The sequence below is a fragment of the Dunckerocampus dactyliophorus genome, chromosome 6 (genome assembly GCF_027744805.1).
Source record: "Dunckerocampus dactyliophorus isolate RoL2022-P2 chromosome 6, RoL_Ddac_1.1, whole genome shotgun sequence".
NCBI classification, from domain to species: domain Eukaryota; kingdom Metazoa; phylum Chordata; class Actinopteri; order Syngnathiformes; family Syngnathidae; genus Dunckerocampus; species Dunckerocampus dactyliophorus.
Window position 1 is genome coordinate 6,314,429 of NC_072824.1, and position 25,457 is coordinate 6,339,885.

Sequence of the window (25,457 nt, forward strand, 5' to 3'; positions counted from 1 at the left end):
CTCTATAAATGTTATACTACTTCAAATACTATAGAAACAATACATTTTTTACAGTCAAATATAATAGTAGGCCAAGTTTTTTAAATCCACAATTTTAATGAATGAACAATGCTATTTTTTGTCAATTAAAAACATGTATAATATATACTTATAATACGTATAATATAATTACAGAGTGATATTTATGAATTTTCCAATTTTAATTCCTGATTCTTTTTTTTTTTAAGTTGGTTCATCCACAATGTAGATTAATGAATACATGATTTGTGAATATCCAAACACTATATGAATCATTTACGACTACAAACACTAGAGAAACAATACATTTTTTCCAAAAGTCATTTATAATAGTAGACAAAGTTTTTCAGTCTACAATTTCAATAAATAAAAATGCACTGTAGTCAGTAGACAGCAAGTATAACTGTAATGTACCGTCAATACAGTCTGCTGTCTTTAAAAAGTGGCTTCATGTGGAATTCTAATTCCTAAAAAAATATTTCATAATTGTTCTTACATAGCAAACCCTTGTGGCAAAAACCCCCGGCAATCACTGATGGAATCACCAAGCTTGGAGGATGTTCATTCAGTTGTTTCATTTTGTAGAAAAAAAGCAGATCACAGACACAACACAAAGCTAAAGTTATTTCAAATGGCAGATTTCTGGCTTTAAGAAACACTGAAAGAAATTAAGAAAATAAATTGTGGTAGTCAGTAACAGTTACCAAGCAGAGGGAAAAAATGATGGAATCACTCAATTCTGAGGAAAAAACGATGGCACCATGAAAAACAAACAAACAAAAGAAGACTTCAACACACCACTCGTACTTTGTTGCACCACCTCTGGCTGTCATAACAGCTTGCTGTCGCTGAGGCATTGACTTCTAAATGAGTGACAAGCAGCGCTCTTCGTCAGTCTGGCTCCATCAGTCTCTGATTGCTGCTAGATCAGCTTTGCAGGTCGGAGCCTCGTCATGGACCATTTTCTTCAACTTCCACCACTGATTTTCAATTGGATTGAGATCCGGACTATTTGCAGGCCATGACCTTGCTCTTACGTGTCTTTTTTTGCTCCATGTCAAGATGCGTTATCATCTTGAAAAATGATTTCATCATCCCCAAACATCCCTTCAAATGATGGCATAAGAAAAGTGTCCAGAATGTCAACATAAACTTGTGCATTTATTGAAGATGTCATGACAGCCATCTCTGACATGCAGCCCCGTATCATCAATGACTGCCGAAATGTGCATGTTTTCTTCCGCCAGTCGTCTTCGTAAATCTCACTGGAACGACACCAAACCAAAGTTCCAGCGTCATCACCTTGCAGATTTGTGTTTCATCACTGAATATGACTTTCATCCAGTCATCCACAGTCCACCATTGCCCTTTGTAACCTTGTTTGTTTCCGTTGAATTGTTAATGATGGCTTTGGTTTAGCTTTTCTGTCCGTAAATCTCATTTCCTTTAGGTGCTTTCTTACAGTTTGGTCACAGACGTTGACTCCTGTTTCCTCCCACTAGTTTTGCTATTGCTTTAAGTCGTCTGTCTTGATGCTTTGATGTCTCCCGTGGTCTGCCAGCATTCTTGCCTTTAAAAGCCTTCCCATGTTGTTTGTACTTGGTCCAGATTTTAGACACAGCTGACTATGAACAACCAACATCTTTTGCAACACTGCGTGATGATTTACCTTCTTTAACAAGTTTGATGATCCTCTCCTGTGTTTCAAGTGACATCTCCGATTCAAGTCAGTCCACTTGGTGCAACAGCTCTCCAAGGTGTGAGCACTCCTTCTTAACTGCTTATCTGATGCAGGTGTTAGTTTGGGGAAGGAAAATGTACAGGGTGATTGCATAATAAATATAAAAAGTAACTGTTACTGACCACCAATTTATTTCCTTAACTTCTTTTAGTGTTTCTTTCTCATTTGAAGTGATTTTAGCTTTGTGTCGTGTCCGTGATCTGCTTTTTTTTTTCTACAAAATATTGAATGAATATCCTCTGAGAGTTTTTGCCAGGGGTTGCATCTCCTTGGTCAGGTTCTAAACAGGCTGGGATTAATTTGATACAATAAAAAAATGAGCTGTGGGCTGCACTTCGAACACCATCGGTTGAGTCTTAATGGAGACTTTTATCTTACAATTTTTATTTGGAAATTGATTGAATCTTTTTTTCCCCCCTCAAAATATCTGATTTGAGAATGATTGCATCAGTAATATTTTTGGCTTCGTGTGTTTTTTTGGTCTTTAGGCTGCAGTGAGAAGGTGTCTTTTCATCCTTTGTGTGCAGCACATCCTCAGAAGATGCTGAGGCTTTACTGCAATGGGGGGGATGATTTTATCCTCCTTTAAAGTCAGGATGTGGGAAGGGGGAGGGGGACATGTTTGGGATGCAGAGGTGGAGGTGGAGGGGTGTGCGCGTTCACTCCAGTCTTTGTGCATGTGTGTGTGCGGGAAGGTGGGGGTGCGATTGTGCCCCAGCCATTAGGGGGTGTATATTATCTTTTATGGTCAGAGGGGGACGCGTGAATCACTGTTTCATTAAAGTGCCTCAGACCACCACCCCCCCTTTTCCCAACAGGACATCTCTGGCCTCAGACTCCACCCACTTCCTCCTCCCCGCCGGCTCCACAAGCCATCACACAATGAGGTCAAAGGTCAGCGGCAGAAAGGAAGAAGATTTTATTTGTTGAAATAAATTAAAAAGAAGCACTACAGTCAACATACAAAAATACTAATCATCATATAATATTTATATTACAGCCTCTCACTGGGTGTTAAAAAGCTACGTTAGCTCCTAAAACAAACAAAAATGTAACATTTTAATAGAGTTATTTTACATCCATATAAATACGATCATGTCTTTAAAGCTACACGTGATGCCTTCACTGACTCCTCTCACGTCACAGAGGAGGCGTTTGATTGGTACACATTGGTACACATTGGTACACACTGGTACACATTGGTACACATTGGTACACACTGGTACACATTGGTACACATTGGTACACATTGGTACACATTGGTACACACTGGTACACATTGGTACACATTGGTACACATTGGTACACACTGGTACACATTGGTACACATTGGTACACATTGGTACACATTGGTACACACTGGTACACATTGGTACACATTGGTACACATGCTGGCTTTTTATTTGGCCTTGAAATCCAGCAGGTGGCGCACATCAACGCTCGGCTACAAAAAATGTCTGCAAGTTATTTTCATTTACACCACTAGAGGGCACTGAGAAATGGTGCTTTCATTTTTCTTTTTTTTTTGGGGGGGGGGAGTGGAACCCCCAATGTAAGCCCGTTTCCGTCACTGACAGAAAGAAAATATCCCATAATTATGAGATAAAACGTCAACGTTAAAAGTGATTAATCATGTGACAAAGGCTTCAAGGAAGAAGGCGGCATGTTTGTATCTCAACATTTGCATCTCAGAAGTATGACTTGATTATCTCATAATTATTACTTTTAAACGCATAATTTCGACTTTGTGTCATAGTTCTGACTTTTAATGTTGTCATTTCGACTTTTTATCTAATAATTATGACGCTCCTATCTTATAATTCTTCCTTTTTATCTCAAATGTTGAGTTTTTCTCACATAATTTTGACTTTTTCTCTCATATTTATGCCTTTTTTTATCTCAAATCTCAAAAAGTTTTTAGCTCATAATTATGACTTTTTATCTCGTAATTTTGACTTTATAGCTCACATTTGGAGTTTTTAAGGTCGTAATTCTGATTTTTCATGTTTTAATTATGATACTCCTATCCTATAATCCTGCTTTATAATCTCATAATTACGACTTCTTATCTCATAATTACGCCTTTTTATGTCAAATTTAGATTTTTTTGCTCATAATTATGACTTTTTATCTCATAATTTTGATTTTATAGCTCAAATTTGGAGTTTTTAGCTCATAATTATGATTTGTAATCTCCTAGTTCAGAATTATGACAATCCTATGTCATAATTCTGCCTTTTTATCTCAAATTTTGAGTTTTTAGCTCATAATTAGGACTTTTGATCTGGTAATTTGGAGCTTTTTATCTCATTATTATGGCTGGCGGAAAGGGGCTTCCATAACCTCCAAAGTGGAACGTGCAAAAAAGTGACACGTTTTACAGTTCAACCAAAAAATCAGCTTCAAAAGTCAAACAAAACAGTTTAAACATCTTTGTGTGTGACGGCAGCTCAGTGAGCATCTAAACGTGTTTTGCCTTTTCTGTGAGGAGGTACTAGTGTTGATAAAGCGGGAACGTGTGACGACAACCATAGACCAGGGAATGAATGGAACTCGGTCTGGCTGCTCAGCACAATATGAGCGATACTAGTCATTAAATATCAATTATAAATGAACTAACACAAGTAGCGATAGCATACATGGCCGACGATTAGCGTGTCCATCCTTCTCTGTCACGTGTCTGTCAGGCGTCTAGTTTTGTTCTATAAAGTGTAACTTCTTTTTACACTTGTATGACCGTTGAGAATGTTCAAATGTGGCTTAAAACGTTGACAAAGCTTTTATGATGGACATGATTTTCTATGTATATGAAAAAGCGTTTGGACTTGGAAGTCAACCACTTTGGAGGTTCTGTTGCATTCCTCACACGCTGGTGTGTGTGTGTGTGTGTGTGTGTGTGTGTGTGCGTGTGTGTGTATGAGTGACTCACTGAGCTGATTATTGGGAGGAAGTGGACAACAGTGAGATGGACTTGTTGCTTTCATGTCTCAAAAACACAAACCAAAGAATGTGTGTGTGTGTAGGTGTGTGTGTGTGTGTGTGTGTGCAGTACTACACACACTGCTTGCATCCGCACTCCACAGGCTTCTCTACGTCCTGCGTCAAAGAGCTGCCGTCATCACATTGAAAGGTGAGCCGCCGGCGTCGGACCCTCAGAGGAGCGCAGCAGGAGGAGGAGGCCCCCAGCCCGCCCCCCGCCTGGCAGCGGCCCTGGCACTCCACCCAGGAGAAAGGCTTGGACGTCTGGCAAAGGACGGTGCCGCGCTGCAGCCGGTGGTAATCCCTGACCGCATCGCCTCGGCACGACGACTCTGCAATAAGAAACGGATGATTACATCACAACATATCACAGCAATCCCCAGACAGCATGCAAATATGCCCCCTAGTGGCTGTGAGGCGGATAGCGATGACATCAGCTTCACCTGTGTCGCAGGTGTCTCCGGTGAAGCCGTCCTCACAGACACAACGTTGTCCGTCCTCGTCCTTCTGGCAGCGTCCGTGCACACACTTCAGCCCCTGACAAGGCACCTCCGGCTCTCCCTGCAGGTTGCAGAGCGCCCCGCGGTATCCGTCCTTACAGGCGCAGCGGTACGTCTGCGCGTCCAACGCCACACACGCTCCGTTCACACACCTGGCGGGAGGAGCCATCAGAACAGCGTGTCACGTGGTGTCGTGTCTCGCGATGATGACGATGATGCCACACCCACTTGCTGCCGTCACATGGACCCACTTCAGCTGCTGCGGAGGCCACGCCCACTGCTCCACTCAGGCCTTCTGTGATTGGCTGGTCACAGTTTGGACCGCTCCAACCAGACTGGCAGAGACACTGAGGTCCCTGACACACACACACACAATGTCAGTGACTCGTCAGTGTTTTACCAAACAGGAAGTAAAAAAGTGTTCTGATTGGCCCATGCATCTCACCTGCGGTTCGTTGGGCTGGCAGACGCCGTGCAGGCAGAAGAGCTTCCTGCAGGCGTGGCAGCCCGGCACCACGCCCGCCTTCATGTGCCCGCGGGTGAAGTCCTGCAGTTCGTGGTTGATGTAAAGGTTACGGATGCATCCGTGGAAGCTGGACATGTTGGCGCTGGGCGAGGACAGAGACAGGGAGGCAGGAATCACCTCCTCAGGCATACCTGCAAATATTCATAATACACACTTTCACCAAAAATAAATCAAATAAATAAATAAAAATACACATTTCAATCAAATGAAATAACGTGTTATATCGACAAATGCAATGCTGAATGACGTCACACAAGAGGCGTTTTAGTGACGACACATTTGAGCAAAATTGTCAAGTAGGGTTTAATTGTGAAATAAACGGACAAAATGTATTAAAAGAAAGAATGAAGATTAGATTATACAATCATTTTGCATCATTTTGCAACTAAATTAATCTTTTCTTAAAATTATTTTATTTATAGTGGTGTGAAAAAGTGTTTGCCCCCCTTCCTGATTTATTTTTTTTTTGTTTTTGCATGTTTGTGACACTTAAATGTTTCAGATCATCAAACAAATGTAAATATTAGTCAATGACAACACAACTGAACACAAAATGCTGTTTTTAAATGAAACTTTTTATTATTAAGGGAGAAAAAAATCCTAACCTACATGGTCCTGTGTGGAAAAGTGATTGCCCCGCCTGTTAAAACATAACTGAGATTAATTGCGATCTATCAGTCTGGTAATGGTTATAAAGCCATTTCTAAAGCTTTGGGACTCCAGCAAACCACAGTGAGAGCCATTATCCACAAATGGCGAAAACATGGAAGAGTGGTGAACCTTCCCAGGAGTGGCCGCCAACCAAAATGACCCCAAGAGCACAGCATCGACTCATCCAAGAGGTCACAAAAGACCCCGCAACAATATTCAAAAAACTGCAAGCCTCACTTGCCTCAGTTAAGGTCAGTGTTCATGACTCCACCATAAGAAAGACACTGGGCAAAAACAGCCTGCATGGCAGAGTTCCAAGACAAAAAACACTGCTGAACAAAAAGAACATTAAGGCTCGTCTTGATGATCCCAAAATACTCTGTGGTCTGACGAGAAAAAAGTTGAACTTTTTGGAAGGTGAGTGTTCCATTACATCTGGCATAAAAGTAACGCCGCATTTCAGAAAAAGAACATCATACCAACAGTAAAATATGGTGGTGGTAGTGTGATGGTCTGGGGCTGTTGTGCTGCTTTGCTGCATTATTATCCAACATATTTTAAAATAATTTTATTCATTATATATATTTAAAATCGTTTTATACACAGTATACACACACACACACACACACACACAAAATAAGTAATTCTATGTTCTACTTTTTTTAATTCACAAATTGTATTGTTATATTATGCATTACTATATAATCTATATTTGTTAATAATTATTTTATTTATTATATGTGTCTTATAAGTAACTAATGGTATACACTTAAAATTTTAAGATTAGTTGAAAAATTGCAAGAATTTACATTTTGCAACTTATTGCAAACAGTAGCGGTGTCATGACACCCAAATCATGAGAACAAGACGACTCACGAGATTGGATCCTTGAGAATGGAACAAGTTGAGATTTTAACATTCATTTTAAGAAAAGTGCAATGGAAAAAATAAGACTGGACAAACCAACTTTCTTCTTGAACTGAGTCACAAAACAATGCAGGTGCGTTTTGAAATGTTCATTGTCCCACAAATTGACGCTAAATGATATTATTGTCGACATTCCTGACATCAAATAAACCACTGTTAACCCCTATTAATATATCATAATAATGCAATATTTCCTTTAATATGTCATCTTTCACTCTGTGAAGTTGCAGAATTGGGGTTTGTGACATGTACTTCCTCACAAACTATTTGTACTATCTGTCAAACGTTCTTTTAATGCTGGCTTTTCAATAGGAGTGTCACCGTTAATAATTTCAGCTTGTAGTTAGACAATGCCAGCCCACTGTTTTTGTCTTATCGGCTTGTCTTTGTCTATTTACGTCAGAGCTGTGCAGCTGATATTTATATGGTAATAATTTAAAAAAGACAATATTATACATATATTCATATATTTAAAAACAAATATTTGTGTTTTTATTAGTTATTAGTTAGCTTTGTTAGCTTTTTGCATTTACATTAGGCATTTTGCTGTATTTTTTCACTTTTTCTGGGTTTTTGTTGATTTCATTTCTGCAATGAGCCACATTCCACAGATGGCCCTTGGCCCACAGTTTGGACACACATGCGTGAAGGCGAGGTGTTGCCAGGTGATGGAGGAGTGTGTCCAAGTGCTGCCTTCTTGGCTCTGTCGTTGGTCAGGGGTTGGGTTGCATTGTGGAGGGGTTTATACAGCTTTCAGACTGGCATTGCACAATCGGAGGTTGAAGAAACACTTCCTGGCTTTTACACTGAATACCTTTGAATGACACTATCAACAAGACACTGCTGCCAGGGAAACTCAAACTCTCGTGTCTACAATTTGGACTTCTCCCTTCGGTAAGTGGCCACTCAGGATCTATCCCCACCCAATAACAACTGTGGAGAAGATGGCGCGAACCATAACTCTGTATGTAAAGAAGTGGCTTGGGGTCCCACGCTGTCTGACCAAGATCAGCATCTACAGCAAAGGAGTCCTTGAACTACCTATCAAAAGCCTCACAGAAGAGTACAAGTGGTCTAAAGTGAGACTACAGATGACACTGAAGGACTCCAGAGATTAGACCGTCAGCAATGTTGCACCACCTCTGTTAACAAGAAGGAAATGGACATCATCTGAGGCAGTACAGCATGCTACGTCAGCTCTGAAGTACAACATTGTGGGACATGTCCAGCTGGGAAGAGGAGGATTAGGCGTTGCAGTGAATAAACCAACTTGGCGCGAAGCTTCAGCCTCACAAAGGAGAAAAATGGTGATAGAGGAGGTGCGCCGTCAGGAAGAGGCTGAAAGAAGCACAAAGGCTGTCTCTCTTGCCAAGTAGGATGAGTATGGATGAGGTAGGAAGGCGTGGGGAGGAGAAAGCTCACCTGGAGGCAGCTCTGGGAAATGGAAGCAAGCAACATCGCTTTCATCATAAGCGCTACATATGATGTGCACCCTTCCCCAAAAAACTTTCAACAGTGGTATGGCGAGGACCCAAATCCAGCGACTCTCAAACACGTCTTGACCAGTTGTAGGACCAGCCTGACACAGGCCTCTACACCTGGAGGCACAATCAGGTCCTCAAGAGTCTGGCAGCAGCCCTTGAGAGCAAGATAAACACCATCAACTCCTTGCCCCTGAGAGCTACCAATTCCATCTCTGTGCCAACATTCATTATAGAGGGACAGAAACAGCCTAAAGGAAGGAGGTGAGGCTGAGCGACAACCCAGTGGGCGGGGCAGTTTTTGGTCCCAGGTTTGGATCTCACTGTCGAGCTCACTGCCCCGAACCGCTACCTTCCAGGCACTACTTTACTCATGATTGGGGATGGGACACAGGCTCAGGCTTGATCACCCTGTAGTTGGCTGCCTTTGATGAGGGTGTCTAGTGTTGAAAGGCCAAAACACCCACTGATTCAAAGGTAGACTACTGATGATGTGTCCCAAAATGTACATCCTTCCCATGGCTGAGATAAAAGTCCCCACGCCACTCTCAACATCCACGCCTCATGCGATTACCATCTATTGGCAACAAGGACAGTTTCCATCAAGTTCTGTGTATTGATGAACGCAACACTACTCGCTAAATATAGCGACCACACTGCTCTATTGTCAACACGGATGTCTTCTACATATGAAGTGTCTTATGAAGTGGAGTTGGTTGCCACAGCACCATTGTTAATGAAGCAAGACACTCACTTAACACTTTATCTTCCAATACATCCCCACCAATACGCCTGACTTTCATTTGTCCTATTAACTTGAAGCATTAGTAACTAACTTCCACCAGTGATCTCCCGTTCTTGAAAAGCTGGCGCACAGCCAAATGTAAACAAGCGTAAATAGAACCGCACGGTGATTAAGGGACGGTAAGTCAGAACATCTATGTGTTTTGATCTGACAAATCTTAAGTGACTTGGATCGAATGTAGAATTACTACAGCTTCTCTTTGGACATTAACATGGCTGTTCAGCTCCGATGGGAAAAAAACATCCACATGTCACTCGTTGCCGCTGGGAACACCAAGCTAGGTTAGATTGCAAGGTTTATAGTCTAAAGCAGTAGTCCCCTACCCCCGGGCCGTGGGTCATTTGGTACTGGGCCGCACAGAAAGAAAAAATAATTTCCATTACTTCATTTTTTTAATGTTTTATTTTGAAAAGTGGCCGGATTCTCTCTATTACATCCGTCTGACTTGACGCATGTCCATTGTTTGTGTGTGCTAACTTCCTCTCGCCGCACAGATAGACTACTACTGTATTTTTAGCATTTTTCTTTCACCTCATATTTGGTGTCAAATGCTGATACTATGTGGGAATGCATAAAGGTAAGTTTTGATGACTTATTGAGTGCTAATTTGCACATTTGTCTCAAGTGAATTCATGCTAGCACACGGCCTTGTACCACACACGTCAAACAGTGATGTAACAATCTCTCTGGAACTTGAACCGGCTGGAACTTGAACTGGTGGATGGTGGGTCGGCATTCATTTTGTGGTTTTAATTTGATCTTATTCATTTCTTAGTTTTATACAATACATAATAAATAAGATTAATTAGATCGCTATAATGTACGACACCCCCGCCAACCCCACCCCCGCCCGGTCCGCGGGATATTTATGGGAACACAAGCCGGTCCGTGGGTCAAAAAAGATTGGGGACCACTGGTCTAAAGCACTTAATGTGTGTTTCCAATCCAGCCTCATGCACTGCCACTTCCATATCACACATATTATCATTAATAGTAGAGATGCCATAGCTCAGTCTGATTGGCTTCTGGCTGCCCTGTTCTATTTCACAGTGTATTTTCTTTCATATTTATGAGCGAATGATGCAACAGCTGTTGGCTGTGCCCCTCCAATCCCCGCTCTTACCTCCCACATAGAGGGGGGCCTCCGCCATGGCCGCCTGGCTCCGCCCCTGACTGTCCAGCGTGGTGGGCTCTCCGCCATCCACGGACAAGTTGACCATGCGGTTGAAGGTCACCAGCTCTACGGTGTGGAAGCGGCCGTCGTTGACCGTCTCCGTGCTGCCACAAACAAAGAAAAGGTTGTGATGTTACTGGAGGTCCTGTGGGCGGGGCAATGAACACTTGACATCTTGAAGCTGACCGCTCTAGAACAGAGGTCCTCAATAGCTGGACTCCACTTCCAGACCGACAGTGTTATTATACTGCGGGGAACTTGATCGTAATGCATGCTACAGTAGACTTTCTGACTTCCAATTGAACTTTTAATTGAGGACCCCTGCTGCAAGCTATGCTGCAATGCTAGCTGTCATTTGCATTAGCACATAATAAAATCGCAGTCGAGTTCTTGTGCGGTAGATGCTCCATTTTGGCACAATATTAAGACAAACACAAAAAGTTTTTCCTTTTTTTTTTTTTTAAAGATATCCAGAAGTTGAAACTTTGTCAACATCTTTTCCTGGTTCTCCTTTCCTCTGGATGTGGCGCCACCGGCAGGAAACACAAGGTAGCGTGTTGGGGAAGTGTGTGCGTTGGCTTCCAAGCATGCCTTGTGTTTGTGTTGATTGCACCGTGAGTGAGTTAGTGGTTGGAGTTGACGACCTTCTTCATTTGTGCTGTGCGTGGTTGCTATGCTATCATTAGCAAATAAAAGAGCATGTCCTTAAAGCAAGTTGAAGTTTGTCTCTGACCATTTCCAGTACGACTCAAGCTCGCTACACTATGTTGTATTTCATGCAGTTATATGCTATGCTGACATTTTATATTTAAAGGGATAGTTCGGATGTTTCCTCACAAATCGCTCAGCGCGTCATCTTCCGCTGTGAAACACACATGTAAACACGATGGCCGTGGCGCTCCATCGTGGAAGAAGATGCGAGTGCGACAGTGCGCAGGGATAAGGCGGGAGACAAATATAACGCAGAGTGATTTGTGAGGTCTGATTTTTTTTGAGGAGGCATTTTTGTGATGCACATGTATTACTCTTTTGAACGCATATTGTTTTGGGTTTTCTCACTAATAAAAAAAACAATGTTTTGATCTAAAATCGGCAAATTTGTGGAGATTCACTATACACATATTCTCCATGTGTGTGTGTGCGCACATCCAAACACTGAAGCACTTCACAGCCGATGGAGAGTCCTCTTGGCGGACGTGCAATTAAACGGGAATACCAACGCTGCCAATGTCGCGTTCCCACATGCGCCCCTACTCGCACTCGGCAGCAAATGGTCGGCTAATGCTCCCTGAGTGGCGTCACTGAAAGCTGAGAGGCTGCTGAGGGTCCAGCAGGTCGCTCAGCTCGATGATCACTCAACATCCCAAGCTGAGGAGGATGAGGATGCACGCGGCCGCCAGCTGCAGTCACATGGTCAAGTGCGGCATTTAGCACTTCTGCTTTCATTGTCGTTATCCCAACTGGAGGACGTTTGGAAGCCCGTCTCCTGGTTGACGTGTTCATGTTTCTACCTGTAGATGGCGGTGGTGGGCTGGTTCCCGGGATCGTAGGTGACCCTCACATGACCTTGATGCAGCTCCACGGCGATGGGCTCATTGTCTCCGTTGTACAGCAAGACGCCGTTGTCCTCTGCTGTGGACACCTGGGATGTAAACGACATGACGCCATCAGGTGTGCATGTGTGTTTCTGAGAATAGGCACTTTCACAATGAATAAAGACTATGTGGTTGTGTGTTTTTTATGTTCAAACAGGCGTGCCTGATAAGATGTTGTGCTCACCTGCAGTGTGATGTTGGCTTGAGGCCAGTTCTTGACGTCCTGCAGTTGGACGTAAGAGTCTCTGTTGACAAAGTTGACGCTGACCAGCTTCTCACAGCTGGGACCCTCGAAGCCCGGCAGACACTGGCAGACCGCCACGCCCATCTTCTCCTCACAGGGGGCACCGTTCTGGCAGCGTGTCAGCTGGCAGGGCGACGGAGGAGGCGTGGCCAGCTGGCAGAAATCACCGCTGGGAACGAAAGATAAAATCATCAAAGCTACCTCGTTAACAAGATGATGTATGACAAAATAAACATATTGCTAACAAAACATTTGTAAGAAAAGTGAAGCACTTCAGCGGGTAAGTGATAAGTGAAACATTCTAGGGTTAAAGTGCGTCGGCCCCATCTGGCCAGAACCAGATCTGGTCCATATCAGAGCCGCCACAAATCCACAGTATCACGTCACTAATCCCTTAAATCTAAACTGTCAGATTATTCCTGACCTCCTGCGCCTCTCAATGCTTTTTCACTGCGCATTTCAGATAGAAGCCAACATTTCCTCAAAAACTGTGTGTGAATCATGAGGGATGTTGTGAGCCCAAATTCAAGACAAATTATTTATTGATGCACTATTAATGTTTGCAACTCCGGATTGCCCTAACAAGAAAATCCATTTAATTATGCCGACTATCTGAAATGGCAAAGAAATAAATACACAGTCATCCCTCACTACATCGCATTTCGACCATCGCTCCATCACTCTGTCGCTCTTTTGTGGTTGAATATGGTCTTATTAGTAAAAATATATATACATATTTAAGCAAATTTTACATATTCATGGCGTAAATTAAGCATTCTCAAGACTAAAAATAGCTAAATGAATGAAAATACAATTAAAGGCATTCAAACGCTCCTGCTTGAATCACCACCTAATCATGGTGGAGGGGTTTCAGTGCCCGAATGGAGGTACTGTATGTTGCTGGGGCTATATGCCCCTGGTAGTGTCTCCCAAGGCATACAGGTCACAGGTGACGGGCCAGACAAGGAGTGATTCAGAAGACCCTATGAACAAGAACAAAAGGTGGGCCCGCACCTTGCCTGTAAATGGTAGTCCGGATGCCTCCCGGACACCGCCCTGGTGAGGTGTTCTGGGCAAGACCAGCCGGGAGGAGGCCCCGTGGCATACTTATGACACGCTGGAGGGATTATGTCTCACAGCTGGCCTGGGAAAGCCTTGGTGTCTTCCTGGTAGAATTGGAGGAAGTGGCCGGGGACCAGGAAGTCTGGGCTTCCCTACTGAGACTGCTGCCCCCATGACCCGGACCCGAATAAGCGGAGGAAAATGGATGGCTGGATGGATGGATGGCATTCAAAAGGCATGTCATACAGTTTCTGTGACTTGTTGTGTGCTGCTTTAAGAAGCGAGGCCTGGGAAGTGACGTGTGTGATGTTAGCTGGCTAAGTGACTGTTAGCTGAGTGCTAGCAGCAGGTTAGCAGCGTAGAGAGTGGCCGACAACAGCTCCTGTGTGAATTTTCACTACATGTGTTCTCTGCTTGTTAATAAAGCAGTTGATGCATCGTGAGCCTCCCTTTAACCATAGACAGCAGCAGTCGAGTCAGGTCTGGAAACAATTAACCATGATAAATGAGGGGCAACTGTAATGAGGAGTATAACACAGGTGGATACATCACATCATATCATAGCAACCCCCAGATAGCATGCAAACATGCCCTCTAGTGGCTGTGAAGAGTACATAGTGGTGATGATTTCAGAGCAAACTTCTGGCGATGACCCGACGTCTCTCTTCACAATCTCCAACATTTCACAAAAAATGTTCGGACAAAGAAAAATCACATGTCCCAAACGAGCTGTAAATGCTGTTTGTTCACTTGTCGTGTTATATTATTCATTATTATATATCTTAACTTTTTACATTTATTTTATATATAGTTTTTTTAAATAATTATATATACTAAACAATCAATTCAATATATTAGATAATTGCTTTAGTTATTAATTGTATTGTATTATTATTATATACTGTAATATGTATAGAGATTTTATTAATATATATATTTAAAATAATTACATATACTAAATAACAAATTCAGGATATAATATTATTGTACAATTATTATTTATAAATTCTATTGTTGTATTGTCCATTATTATATAATATTGTAAGTATATTTTTAACATTTTTTATTATATATATTTAAAACAATTCTATATACTAAATAATTAACTGTATATTCTATTATTGTTTCAATTGTTTCATTCCTAAATTGTTATATTATTTGTTAATATAATATTTCTATATATTTTCATAGGACAAAGAAAATGACATGTCACGCATCCCGAATGAGCTGCAAATTTTCTTTGCTCGTTTTAAATCTGAGGTCTGTCGCTATTTGACTAATTCTCATCCTGTCTTTTCCCCAGCATTCCTTACCTGTATCCCTGAGGACACAGACATGTGTATCCGTCCAGGTGGTCGACACACTGCGCTCCGTTCTGACAGCGATGATCCACACACTCGTTGTAGTCTATGCTGCAGTCTGGCCCCACCCAGCCCGGGATGCACACACACCTGACATACAAGCACACAAACACATGAATGACTATGGCTGTTTTATTGTTTTTACCTTTTATTATGAACACTAGTTCACTTCTTTTTACACTAGCATGGCACTTTTTTATGCTTTTAAAGCTTTTGTATAATGGTGACGGTTTGACCCTGGAACAGATTTGTCTGTGTGTTGGGGGCTGACCTGGGTCCAGTAGCAGTGCTGATGCAGGTGGACTGATGCTGACAGGGGTTCCTAGCAGGGGCGCAGACATCCTCTTCCTCACAGAACAAACCTGAGCCAGCAATCACAGAGCTCTTTCATACTAGCAGACAAATATAATGGCTGTGAAGGAGCAGCACGGGGTGGGGTCATACATACCCGTGCGGTTGGGGGGACACAGGCAAGTGTAGTTGCCCACGCCGTCCACACAGGTGGCGTCATTCTCACAGCCGTGGTCCTGACAGTCGTCCACGTTGACCTCGCAGAAAGTGCCGTGAAACCCAAAAGCACATGCACAACTGCGCACACACGCACACACACACACACACACGCACACACACAAAGAGTTGAAAAGCAATTGTTCGCTGCAGCATCACAAGCTAACTCATTAGCTTAATTAGCACTTAGCACGTGGTGTCAGGACGCTTGTGGGCCTGTCAAAACTGTAAAGCATTTATCACGTTCCAATGTGTGTAACAACTCTTCATGCACAAAGTACACAAGTACAAGTGTCATCAGCTGGTTACATGTGTTAAATTACACACTGAGTCCACACTTGATGAGGTTACATTACAGCTACACTAGGGAAAATAGTGCCTCGTATAATGTGTAAACATTACACAAGTGAATTTCCACAAAGTGGAATGCAATATTAATAAATGGAATATTTTCAGAGTTATGGCACAGAAAACCTGTTTACAATCTTCAAAATATGGTTTTTAACATTATTACAGCCATCTAGACATGAAATAACCTATCGTCACCTTTACATTTGTATTACCCAATACGGTATATATCATCAGAAAAAATAAGACATATTAGACATAAGTAAGATAACAGACTCATACGTTAGCAGTTCCTTGTTGTTTTTTTCTGAACAGCGTTCTTCCTGCGGTGGCTATTGTCTCATCAATGTATTCTAATGGCAGCTTTAAATGGCTTTACACTCGTATTACCCAATATAGTAGACATAATTGTTTGGTCAAATTTGGCTTATTGGAGAATATATTGCTAAAAATAAGCGTTACATGACTACCTGTACTCATTCAATTCTTACGACAATTATGATGTTAAAAGTGCATGTATTTCGAACCCCTGATACGACTATTCAAATGATTGCAACAAGAGAAGACCGGAGAGACCACTGGTATGCAACAACTATTATTGTGTCTAAGTTACCCCTGTGTGTAATAATGAGTAGCAATTTGATGCTATTCCTCTTTGATTCAAAGGTTAACAACCTAACCTGTGCTCCTGTAAATAGCTAAAGTGTGAAATAAAAAGAAAATCTAGTGGAGACAAGTTGATAAAGCCTGGCATAAGGCCAAAAGAATTTGACAATAATAACAGTAAATAAGCCATTCAAGATGTAAATAAAGCTCCTGCTTGTGTGTGTCACAGTAAATGTGTTCCCTAGGGGACTTAGTGGCGGGCGGACAGATGTGTGGAGGACAGAAAGTAAGGTCAGAGGTTCAGAGCTGAGTTTTACCTTGTCGTGGGTTATGGCCCCAATAGTGGCCTGTGTTATTATTATGATTATGATGTTTATTTAAACCAGCTGCAGTGAGTGCCTGCTGGTCATCACGTCTGGTGAAAATGCATAATTTAGTCCAAGAATTAGTACAATTTGCTTTTTTTTTTTACTAATAATTGGCCGTATTCAACCACTGTCATTATCAAGTAATATATTTTTGAAAAAATACAATAGAGTGAGGGCACGATGTTCAAACCACCATGTAGCGACGAACGACTGTAAAGGGAAAAACGTCATTTTGTTGTGGGAATAATAAAGTTGTACTTTTATGGGGGGAAAAAAAGTTATGTGTTTTATTACTGTATTTTATGGCCTTCATGTGTTCTGTGCACAGTGTGTGTGACTTGCGTGCAAGCATGTACCAACATACATTGGATTAGTTTGAGGGTAGCAAAGAATATAAAAGTGGGCCCCCGCAGACTTCTACTTTTCTGGATGTGGCCCTAGGTGGAAAAAGTTGGGGCAACCCTGCTTTTGGAATAAAGTGAAGTCAGTCATGAATTACCTGAAGCCGCTGGTCTGCTCGTCACTGAGACAGCTTCCTCCATTGGTGCAAGGATTACTGACACAGGCATCCACTGGAGTCTCACAGTGTTTGCCCTGAACACACGTTCAAATGTGACTTCATACATTGCCTGTACCAGCTGCTGAAGGTGTTATGAAGGCCACAGTTTGAGCCTGGAACACACTATTTCCTTTATGACAGTGGGAAACAGTGTGAAAAAACACACCGTGAATCCAGCCTTGCATGTACATGTGTAGGACTGTGTGTGCTGGTCTTGGCAGAGGCCCTGGTTCTGACAGGGTGAGGACACACATGGGCTGCATTTGGCCTGGACGCTGGCCTCCACGGGACCTGACACACACAACCACAATGTTACTTGATGGCATCAAGCGGGCATCATGCATCAGGGGGCGTTCACCCACCCAGACACTGGAAGAGGTCGGGTGGCGTGGTGAGGAGCAGTTTCCCCTCCATGCCGGGCGGGCCGGCACAGCGGGCGATTCCGGGCTCCTTGTAGCCACTCTTGACCCAGTCGGACAGCCAAAGCAGGCGGCAGTCGCAGTAGAGAGGGTTGGCGCCGATTGCTCTGATGATGGCATCGTTGGAGATGGACAGCAAGAGGAGGAGGAGGCGAGCCAGGAAACAGAAAGTGATGGAAGGAAGGAAAGGAGGTAATCAAGTCAATGTGAAGTGTCTGCATTACCAATCACAGCAGCAAGGTGCAACTCTCTGCCCTAACGCACACTGGCTCTTTCTGACTTCCTATCCTTCCATCCTTCTTCCCTCCATGTGAACACACACAGTTTATGTGCACGTTGGCTGTTTACATGCACGCTGCAGATCAATAGAAACTCAGTGGAGCTTGTCCGTCTTTGTGGCTAATTTAATCGTGCAGGGAGTCACCTCAAACCTCAAAAAAGACGCAATTACACACACGGGTATGGGAAGCACATACAGGTGAGACAGGGAGGCCACATCGCTGAAGATGCCGTGCTGCAGCTCCGAGATGTCGTTGCCATGGAGAGAGCTGAGAATAACAACACATGACATGTTCAAACTCAAAAACTCATCAGTCTCAGTGTGTGTGTATTAATATACAGCATATACTGTTTAACACACATTGTGTACACAATGATTGCTTGAGTTGTATTTGTCAAAATGATTACGGTGCTGTGGATCCATCCAAAATGTTAATTACGGTAAGCTAAAGCTAAATATTTCAAAATGTAAAAGCCTGCGACTTTGTTAGAAGAATATCAGTACTAGTAGTGTACGCTGACAATTTAGTGGGCCAGAAAATCTGAAAAAATTCAACTTCAATATAATTACATTAAAACTAGTAATTACTTTTAAATCACTAATTAGTTTGTTATAATTAACAATAATTCTGTGTGGAGTTTGCATGTTCTCCCCGTGTGCGCGTGGGTTTTCTCCGGGTACTCCGGCTTCCTCCCGCATTCCAAAAACATGCGGGTGAGTTTAATTGGCGACTCTAAATTGTCCTTAGGTATGAATGTGAGTGTGAATGCTTGTTTGTCTATATGTGCCCTGCGATTGGCTGGCGACTAGTCCAGGGTGTACCCCGCCTGTCGCCCGAAGTCAGCTGAGATAGGCTCCAGCATGCCCCCGCGACCCTAAAGAGGAAGAAGCGGTATAGAAAATGGATGGATGGATGGATAATTAACATTAAGCAATGCCCAATTAAGCAATGCCCGATTAATATTATTACAAATGACACTTTTGTATAAATACAGTAGTACCTTGCATAACATAAAACTCCTTTTACATGAATTCCACTGAACATAAAGAATTTATGTAAAGTTTTTGCTTCGTATTACAGAAGAAATTCCATATAACATAAAGCCTCAAGTCAGTGCAAGTCTTTTTTTTTTTCAATCAACTTTATTAATGCCTCAAGTCGTTGCAAGTTCAGTGTAACACTTGGTGACACCTTCTCGCATCACACTCTCATTGGCTGATTATCGGGGCACCGCCTACGCTCTCATCTCATTGGCTGAGTTATACAGCACGTACTGTACGTGAGTTTGTGTGAGAGACAGGCTTGTCCCTTCAAACTCCTTCATCTTCGTAGTCGCCCTTAAACTAACTTAAACAATTAAGTTAAGTTACAAATTAAAATTTTGCACACAGCATTATCGTGTAGTGCGTGTGCGTTTGTCTGTGAGACCAGCTGACTCTTAGACTCTTTAAGGCTCGTCCTCCTCCTCCTTCCTGCCTCCACTTGCGCTCCTGATCAAGACATCTCGTGAACGGTAGGATTGTTTTTGTTTTTCAGTTTTAATCATTTACAGTAATCTTATTTATTACCTTATTTTATATTGGAATGTTACTCTACTATGTTTATGCTAACGTTTTCTTATATTTTCCCACCATACTTGATGGACTTTGAATATTTTGAAGTGCCAAAGGGGTGAGTTTGGGAAGATCTTGGAACGGATTAGGCTATTTACATGTATTTTACGCTTCGTATAACATAAAAACCCTGTAACATAAAGGTTCTCGGAACGGATTATTTACGTTGTAGGGGTGTCTACTGTATACAGTATATAAACTATATATATATAGAATTTTGTTGTTCTATTTTTAGAAAATACATTATTTAATATATAAAAAGTAAAATGAAGTATATTATTTTTGAATAAATATATATATATATATATATTATTAATAAAAAATATTGACACATACATAAAACTTTATTTGTATTATATACTTTTCTTTTATTATATAGTTTTCTATATGGTATTTCATAGTGTATAATTCAGTTTATATATGTATGCAAACTGTATTCCCTTACTGATAGGGATGTTCCGATCGATCAGCCACTGATTAGTATCGTCCCATTTCCGTAAAAACATGTGATCGGCATCTGCCGATAATTGACAAAAAACTATCGGCGTGCGGCGGCAAATGCTACATGTCTGCTGTGTCACATAGGGTTGCCAAGACCCGTATTGAGCTGACAGGGGACGCACTTGGTCCCCCAGCTTCTTCTTTTCCTACTCCAAATGTAATTTTTTTACCACAGTGACATTTTGCTTTTAAAACAAACAAGCAATGCTGTTAGTTCAAAGCTCGATTTGTCCCACGGGGAAGTGGATATCATGTTCATGGGGTACGTACTAACTTTTCAAGGGTCACTGAACAATGTTGCTTTCTTGTTGTTATTATACGAATTATGTCTTGTCCTCCAAACACTATTTGTGTGTGGTTGTTTAATGAACATAGACACATAGCGTGTCCAGCCTTATGATGGTGATGCTATCACAGGGGTCTCCTAGCTCACCAGCTGATTTTGTGTAACTCAGCAAAGGCTCAAAGAATATTTGCTGCAACTCTTAGTAGTAACTGTTGAATTCAGACTTTATGCCTTTATATAATGACAAATGACCAATAGCATAAAGACGATGGCCACACTGTTTGAGTGGAGGTGTGTTTGGTAAATAAAGTAGTGTACAATTGAAATGTTGCCAGTCATAAATAAAACACAACCAGTTGACAGTTCTAATAGTGATGAAAGTTGGAGACCACCACAACCTGGACACTTTATTTATTGTTTTAAGTTAAGCAGGACAGATTTCAATTTAATAAATATATTTATTTGTATTATTTTATTCTGTCAATTTTGTTATCTTGAACTAGCAAAGAAATGATTTAATCATTTATTTCCCATGTATTCATATTACTCCAAAACACGCATCAAATTCAATTCAGGTTTGTGTCAAATAGTAAAAAAATGGTTTCACAAAAATAAAAGCAAAAAGAATATATATATATATATATATATATATATATATATATATATATATACACACTAAGTCCCCAACTTACGAACATCCGACATGCGAACTTTCGGAGATACGAACACAAGCCGACTGGTCTATTTTTTCATGTATTTTGCCTTTTAGTACATTAACTCCATCCATACCAGTAGAGGGCAGTGTGACACTGCTAATGGGACCAAGAGACACTAGGGAGAGAAAGCTAAATGGAAAGCTAAATTGTAGTTGCATGATACAACCCGGACAGAGCGTGTGATTAAAGTTTATGAAGAGTTAATAGGCCTGCTTAATTCTACACCACCCACAGAACACTACCTCTTTTAGAAGAGTCTAACGACAATGATTTGTCCTTTTTTTCAATATCTCCTCCTCCTCCACCACAACGACGTATGCTCAACCACTCCTCTTTAAAGATAAATAACATTTATCATTACGTATTATTATATCATTTATATTATTATTGTTTTTTTCATTAATTATCCTCGTTTAATATTACTACTGCATCCAAACTCATATTTACATACATACACATATACTGTATATGTATACACGTACATGTAGTACCTATATCATTGGTAATATTACCTTTTCCCTACTTAAGAACAATTCGACTTAAGAACGGTCGTCTGGAACCAATTGTGTTCGTTGGTTGGGGACTTAGTGTATTTAAAATAATTAGCTATTTGCCAGGGGCCCTTGGAATTGTCTAACCGCGGCCCTGGCCAATGCCACTCATCATAAATGAATTGAAAAATGTACAGTTACTCCATGTTGTCAGTATTGGTATCGGCCGATCTAACTCATAGATCATCAGCATCGGAATCGGCAGCATAAAACCCTGATCGGAGCATCCCTAGTCCCAAATGCCTCAGACAAAGGCCTCGTTTCAGGATTAGTTTTATTAGACCTTAGAGCAGCATTCGACACAACTGACCACCAAATTGTCATACAGAGATTACAACATGCCCTTGGCATTAAAGGAAATGCATTAAAATTGTTTCAGTCCTACTTGTCAGAGCGCCTGCAGTTTGTATCCACTGATGACAAAGAATCTATACACGTGAAGGTCAGTTATGGCATCCCACAGGGTTCCGTGCTAAGACGTGCTGTTCAGCCTTTATATGTCTCCGTCTCCATCTTTGTATGTCTTCCACTGCTCTGCAGATGACACACAACTCTATTTATCAATGAAACCTACTGAAAATTAAGCAGGTGTCCAAAATCAAGGTGTGCGCCTTAAAGACATCAAGAGCTGGATGACCTCAAATTTTTTACTATTAAATTCAGATAAAACTGAAATCAGACCAAATAGTCCTTGGTTCCCAGCACCTCAGAGACAAGGTTGCAAATGAGATAAGCGCCTGAGATGGTCTTGCAATTACCCCGGACAGCACAGTCAGGAATCATGGCGTCATCGTTGATCAGGATCTTTTCTTTAGTTCCCAAATACGGCAAGTGTCAAGAAGAGCATTTCCATCTATAAAACATCAGAAATGTCCTGCCAGATGCCAAAATGCTTGTTCAGGCTTTTGTGTCCTCCATGCAGAGACATTCACAAGTCTTTTTTTTCATTCACAAGTCCAATTCAAGTCTCAAGTCTGTGGTCATGAGTCCAAGTCTAGTCTCAAATCTCGCATGTCTCTTCTTGTTTTACTGAGCCTTCTATCATCTGCTGCTATTCGGTCTACTAAGAATACTGCACAGCTATATCCACAAAATTCAAAGCATAGGCTGTATTATCAGCCCTCCAGGATCAGTACTGATTACTCGTTTGTTACATGATCACTTTAAACAAGGTACTGCAATGCAATCTGAAGAAAGAAACTGTATTCTTCCAACATGAACATATACATACATTACTAGCAGTGTAACTGAATTTTTCTATGTTCAACATTGGCCAGTAAATGGTGGCAAGGAGGGTAGATGAATAATGTTAACCAATAAACAGCTTATGCTGAGCTAACATGTTTGCTAACGGTCCATATGAGCTAATGTGACTGACCTATCCAGAGGAGCCTGATCAAATTTGATGTGGTTGCATCCTTAATCTCGGCACCACAGACTTTGCAGTTTGCGCTTCTTTTGCTGGTGCCGTCTTGTTTGAAGTTTTTATTACCAAAGGTAATTACAAAGGGTACAGCATCAGCATTTCACCTGTGCGAGCCTCACTACACTGGTTAAAATTCACCTTTTTGCGAAAGCATACAGTATAGTTAGACTGACCCCTTTCTCCTGACAGGCCACCCTGTTCCTTTGACTAAGATACGTAAAGACTCTTCTGTTTTCTCACTTGATCTACCATGTAACTCTATCCTAACCCAACCGGTTGACACAGACGGCCGCCCCACAGAGCTAGAGGGAGTTTTTCCTTGCCTCCATCGCCAAGTGCTTGCTCATGTGGGGTTCATAGACTGACCTCATGTGTAAAGTGCCTTGTTGTGATTTGGCGTTATATAAATAAAATGGAATTTAATTAAAAGAGTTGGACAGTTCCGGTCTTGTTACTACTCATTTTCTCTAAACTTAAAGATTTCAAGTTCATTTCTGTGAAACTGGTATTAGGCTCGAATTTAGGCTGAAATGTTTAAAATATAAATAATTCCTATGGCACCCAGTACAAATGCAAGAATTTTTATTTTATTTTTTTAATCATCATGAGGATTATAAGGAGTCCGCAGCCCCAAAAGTTTAGAGAAGCCCTGCACTAATGATTGTGCACAGATATAGAATGGATATCCTTAGGCCACACCCTCGATATGTTTACATCAAATAAGCATTCAACTTCATACAGCCTGGACTTGGAAAACATGCAAAAAAATTATGATCATGTACTCACTGGACTAATCAGTGTGTGTGTGTGTGTGTGTGTGTGTGTAGGGGTGTGTGCGCGCATGTCTGTGTGTGTGTCCACTCACAGCAGCCTGAGAGAGTGCAGGCCACCCAACGCCAGTGGAGGAATGCAACGTAAAGAGTTGTAACTGAGGATCCTGAACACAACAACAACACAAATCACACTTTTGTGTATAGTATTCACTTTATTGTGTGTGTGTGTGTGTGTGTGTGTGTGTGTGTGTGTGTGTGTGTGTACTCACAGGGTGGTGAGCTGGCTCATGTTGGCGAAAGAGTCGTCGGCCAGCGAGCTGATTTGGTTGTTGCTCAAATCTCTGCATAATCAACACCCACGCACACGAACACACAGTTTCAGTGGTTAAGACATACAGTACATATGCATGTGATTGCAGCAAACAGGAGCTAATCTTTACAGTCCACAGCACCCCCTGCTGGACACCCAGTACATTTTGGAATGAATAGCAACGTATATTATTTTCACTTTTTCACCTGCATGTGTGGGCAACTGGGCTTAACTACAGAGGACATGTGACCACTGTGGCAGCCATGTTTACAAAGAGCAGCACACAAGAGGCTAAAGAGTGAAGCAGGAAGTAGAAGACGGTGTCTCACATAAGCTGCAGGTTCTTGAAGGTGGCGAGCTCCTTGGGGACCCGAGTCAGCTGGTTCCCGTCCAGGTAGCTGCGAGGACAAAGGTGATGGTTAGGATGTAACATTCACCTTCACGGACACTGAGACGGCGTGGACCCACAGTTCGGTGAGGTTGCGGGGCAGTCCTCTGGGTAGAGCCTGCAGGTGTTTGTTGCTGCAGCGCACCACCGTGTCCATGCACGTGCACTGACTGGGACACTGCGGGCCTGGAGAGCAGCTGATGTCCTCCAGAACAGAACCTGCACACACACGGAGGTCAACAACTCACTAATGCCAGTGTTTTTTTTCACATGCTCTGTGGTTTTTCGCTTCTCCCTGTCCGTTCTCTGCTGTGTGGGACAATGAAGCCCTCTTACCCAGGTTTTCGAGGAAAGAGCAAAATGAGGCACTTTTTTATTGGGCTTTTTTCCTGACTTGCAAAAAGTGGCCATTGTGGCAAATGTGATTTGCTTGCTAATCCATATTCTACATGCCTACTATAGCATATCCCTTGTCCCAGTCTCCTATTGGGAATCTTTTTGGGAATGTTGTCAGAGTTCTGGAGTAAGCTTTATGCAGGCACCATTGATACATACACAATTCCCATAAGCTTACACAGCTGAGGGGAATTGTGTATGTATCAATGGTGTAATGTGAGTTGTAGAGTAGAGTAATGCCCTGTTTATCGTGGGTACTGTAATTGGTTCCAGACCCGACCATGATTAGTAGTATTCCTTAGTTATAAAGGGAATATTTTCATAGTTAGAGCATAGAAAACCTGA

General features: G+C 41.9%; 1 protein-coding gene across 4 annotated transcripts in view; it reads right to left on the reverse strand.

The window, feature by feature from the left end:
* Positions 1 to 312: 312 nt before the first annotated feature.
* The window catches only part of LOC129182846 (slit homolog 1 protein-like), a 65,798-nt gene continuing 40,653 nt past the window's right edge, over positions 313 to 25,457 (reverse strand). For 3 of the 4 annotated variants that reach the window (XM_054779426.1, XM_054779428.1, XM_054779427.1), the window contains 18 exons: positions 24,797 to 24,935; positions 24,658 to 24,726; positions 24,288 to 24,359; positions 24,111 to 24,182; positions 18,348 to 18,419; positions 17,815 to 17,978; positions 17,619 to 17,743; positions 17,393 to 17,487; positions 15,513 to 15,652; positions 15,336 to 15,426; positions 15,017 to 15,154; positions 12,582 to 12,810; positions 12,314 to 12,444; positions 10,752 to 10,906; positions 5,684 to 5,895; positions 5,467 to 5,594; positions 5,182 to 5,390; positions 1,515 to 5,070 (listed from right to left, as the gene is read on the reverse strand). In XM_054779426.1, the coding sequence (XP_054635401.1) occupies positions 4,811 to 5,070; positions 5,182 to 5,390; positions 5,467 to 5,594; positions 5,684 to 5,895; positions 10,752 to 10,906; positions 12,314 to 12,444; positions 12,582 to 12,810; positions 15,017 to 15,154; positions 15,336 to 15,426; positions 15,513 to 15,652; positions 17,393 to 17,487; positions 17,619 to 17,743; positions 17,815 to 17,978; positions 18,348 to 18,419; positions 24,111 to 24,182; positions 24,288 to 24,359; positions 24,658 to 24,726; positions 24,797 to 24,935 (2,501 nt within the window). In that variant the 3' untranslated portion in view covers positions 1,515 to 4,810. Of the gene's footprint in view, positions 1,284 to 1,514; positions 5,071 to 5,181; positions 5,391 to 5,466; positions 5,595 to 5,683; positions 5,896 to 10,751; positions 10,907 to 12,313; positions 12,445 to 12,581; positions 12,811 to 15,016; positions 15,155 to 15,335; positions 15,427 to 15,512; positions 15,653 to 17,392; positions 17,488 to 17,618; positions 17,744 to 17,814; positions 17,979 to 18,347; positions 18,420 to 24,110; positions 24,183 to 24,287; positions 24,360 to 24,657; positions 24,727 to 24,796; positions 24,936 to 25,457 lie in introns of those variants that run through there. The other variant, XR_008570701.1, reaches the window with a different exon arrangement.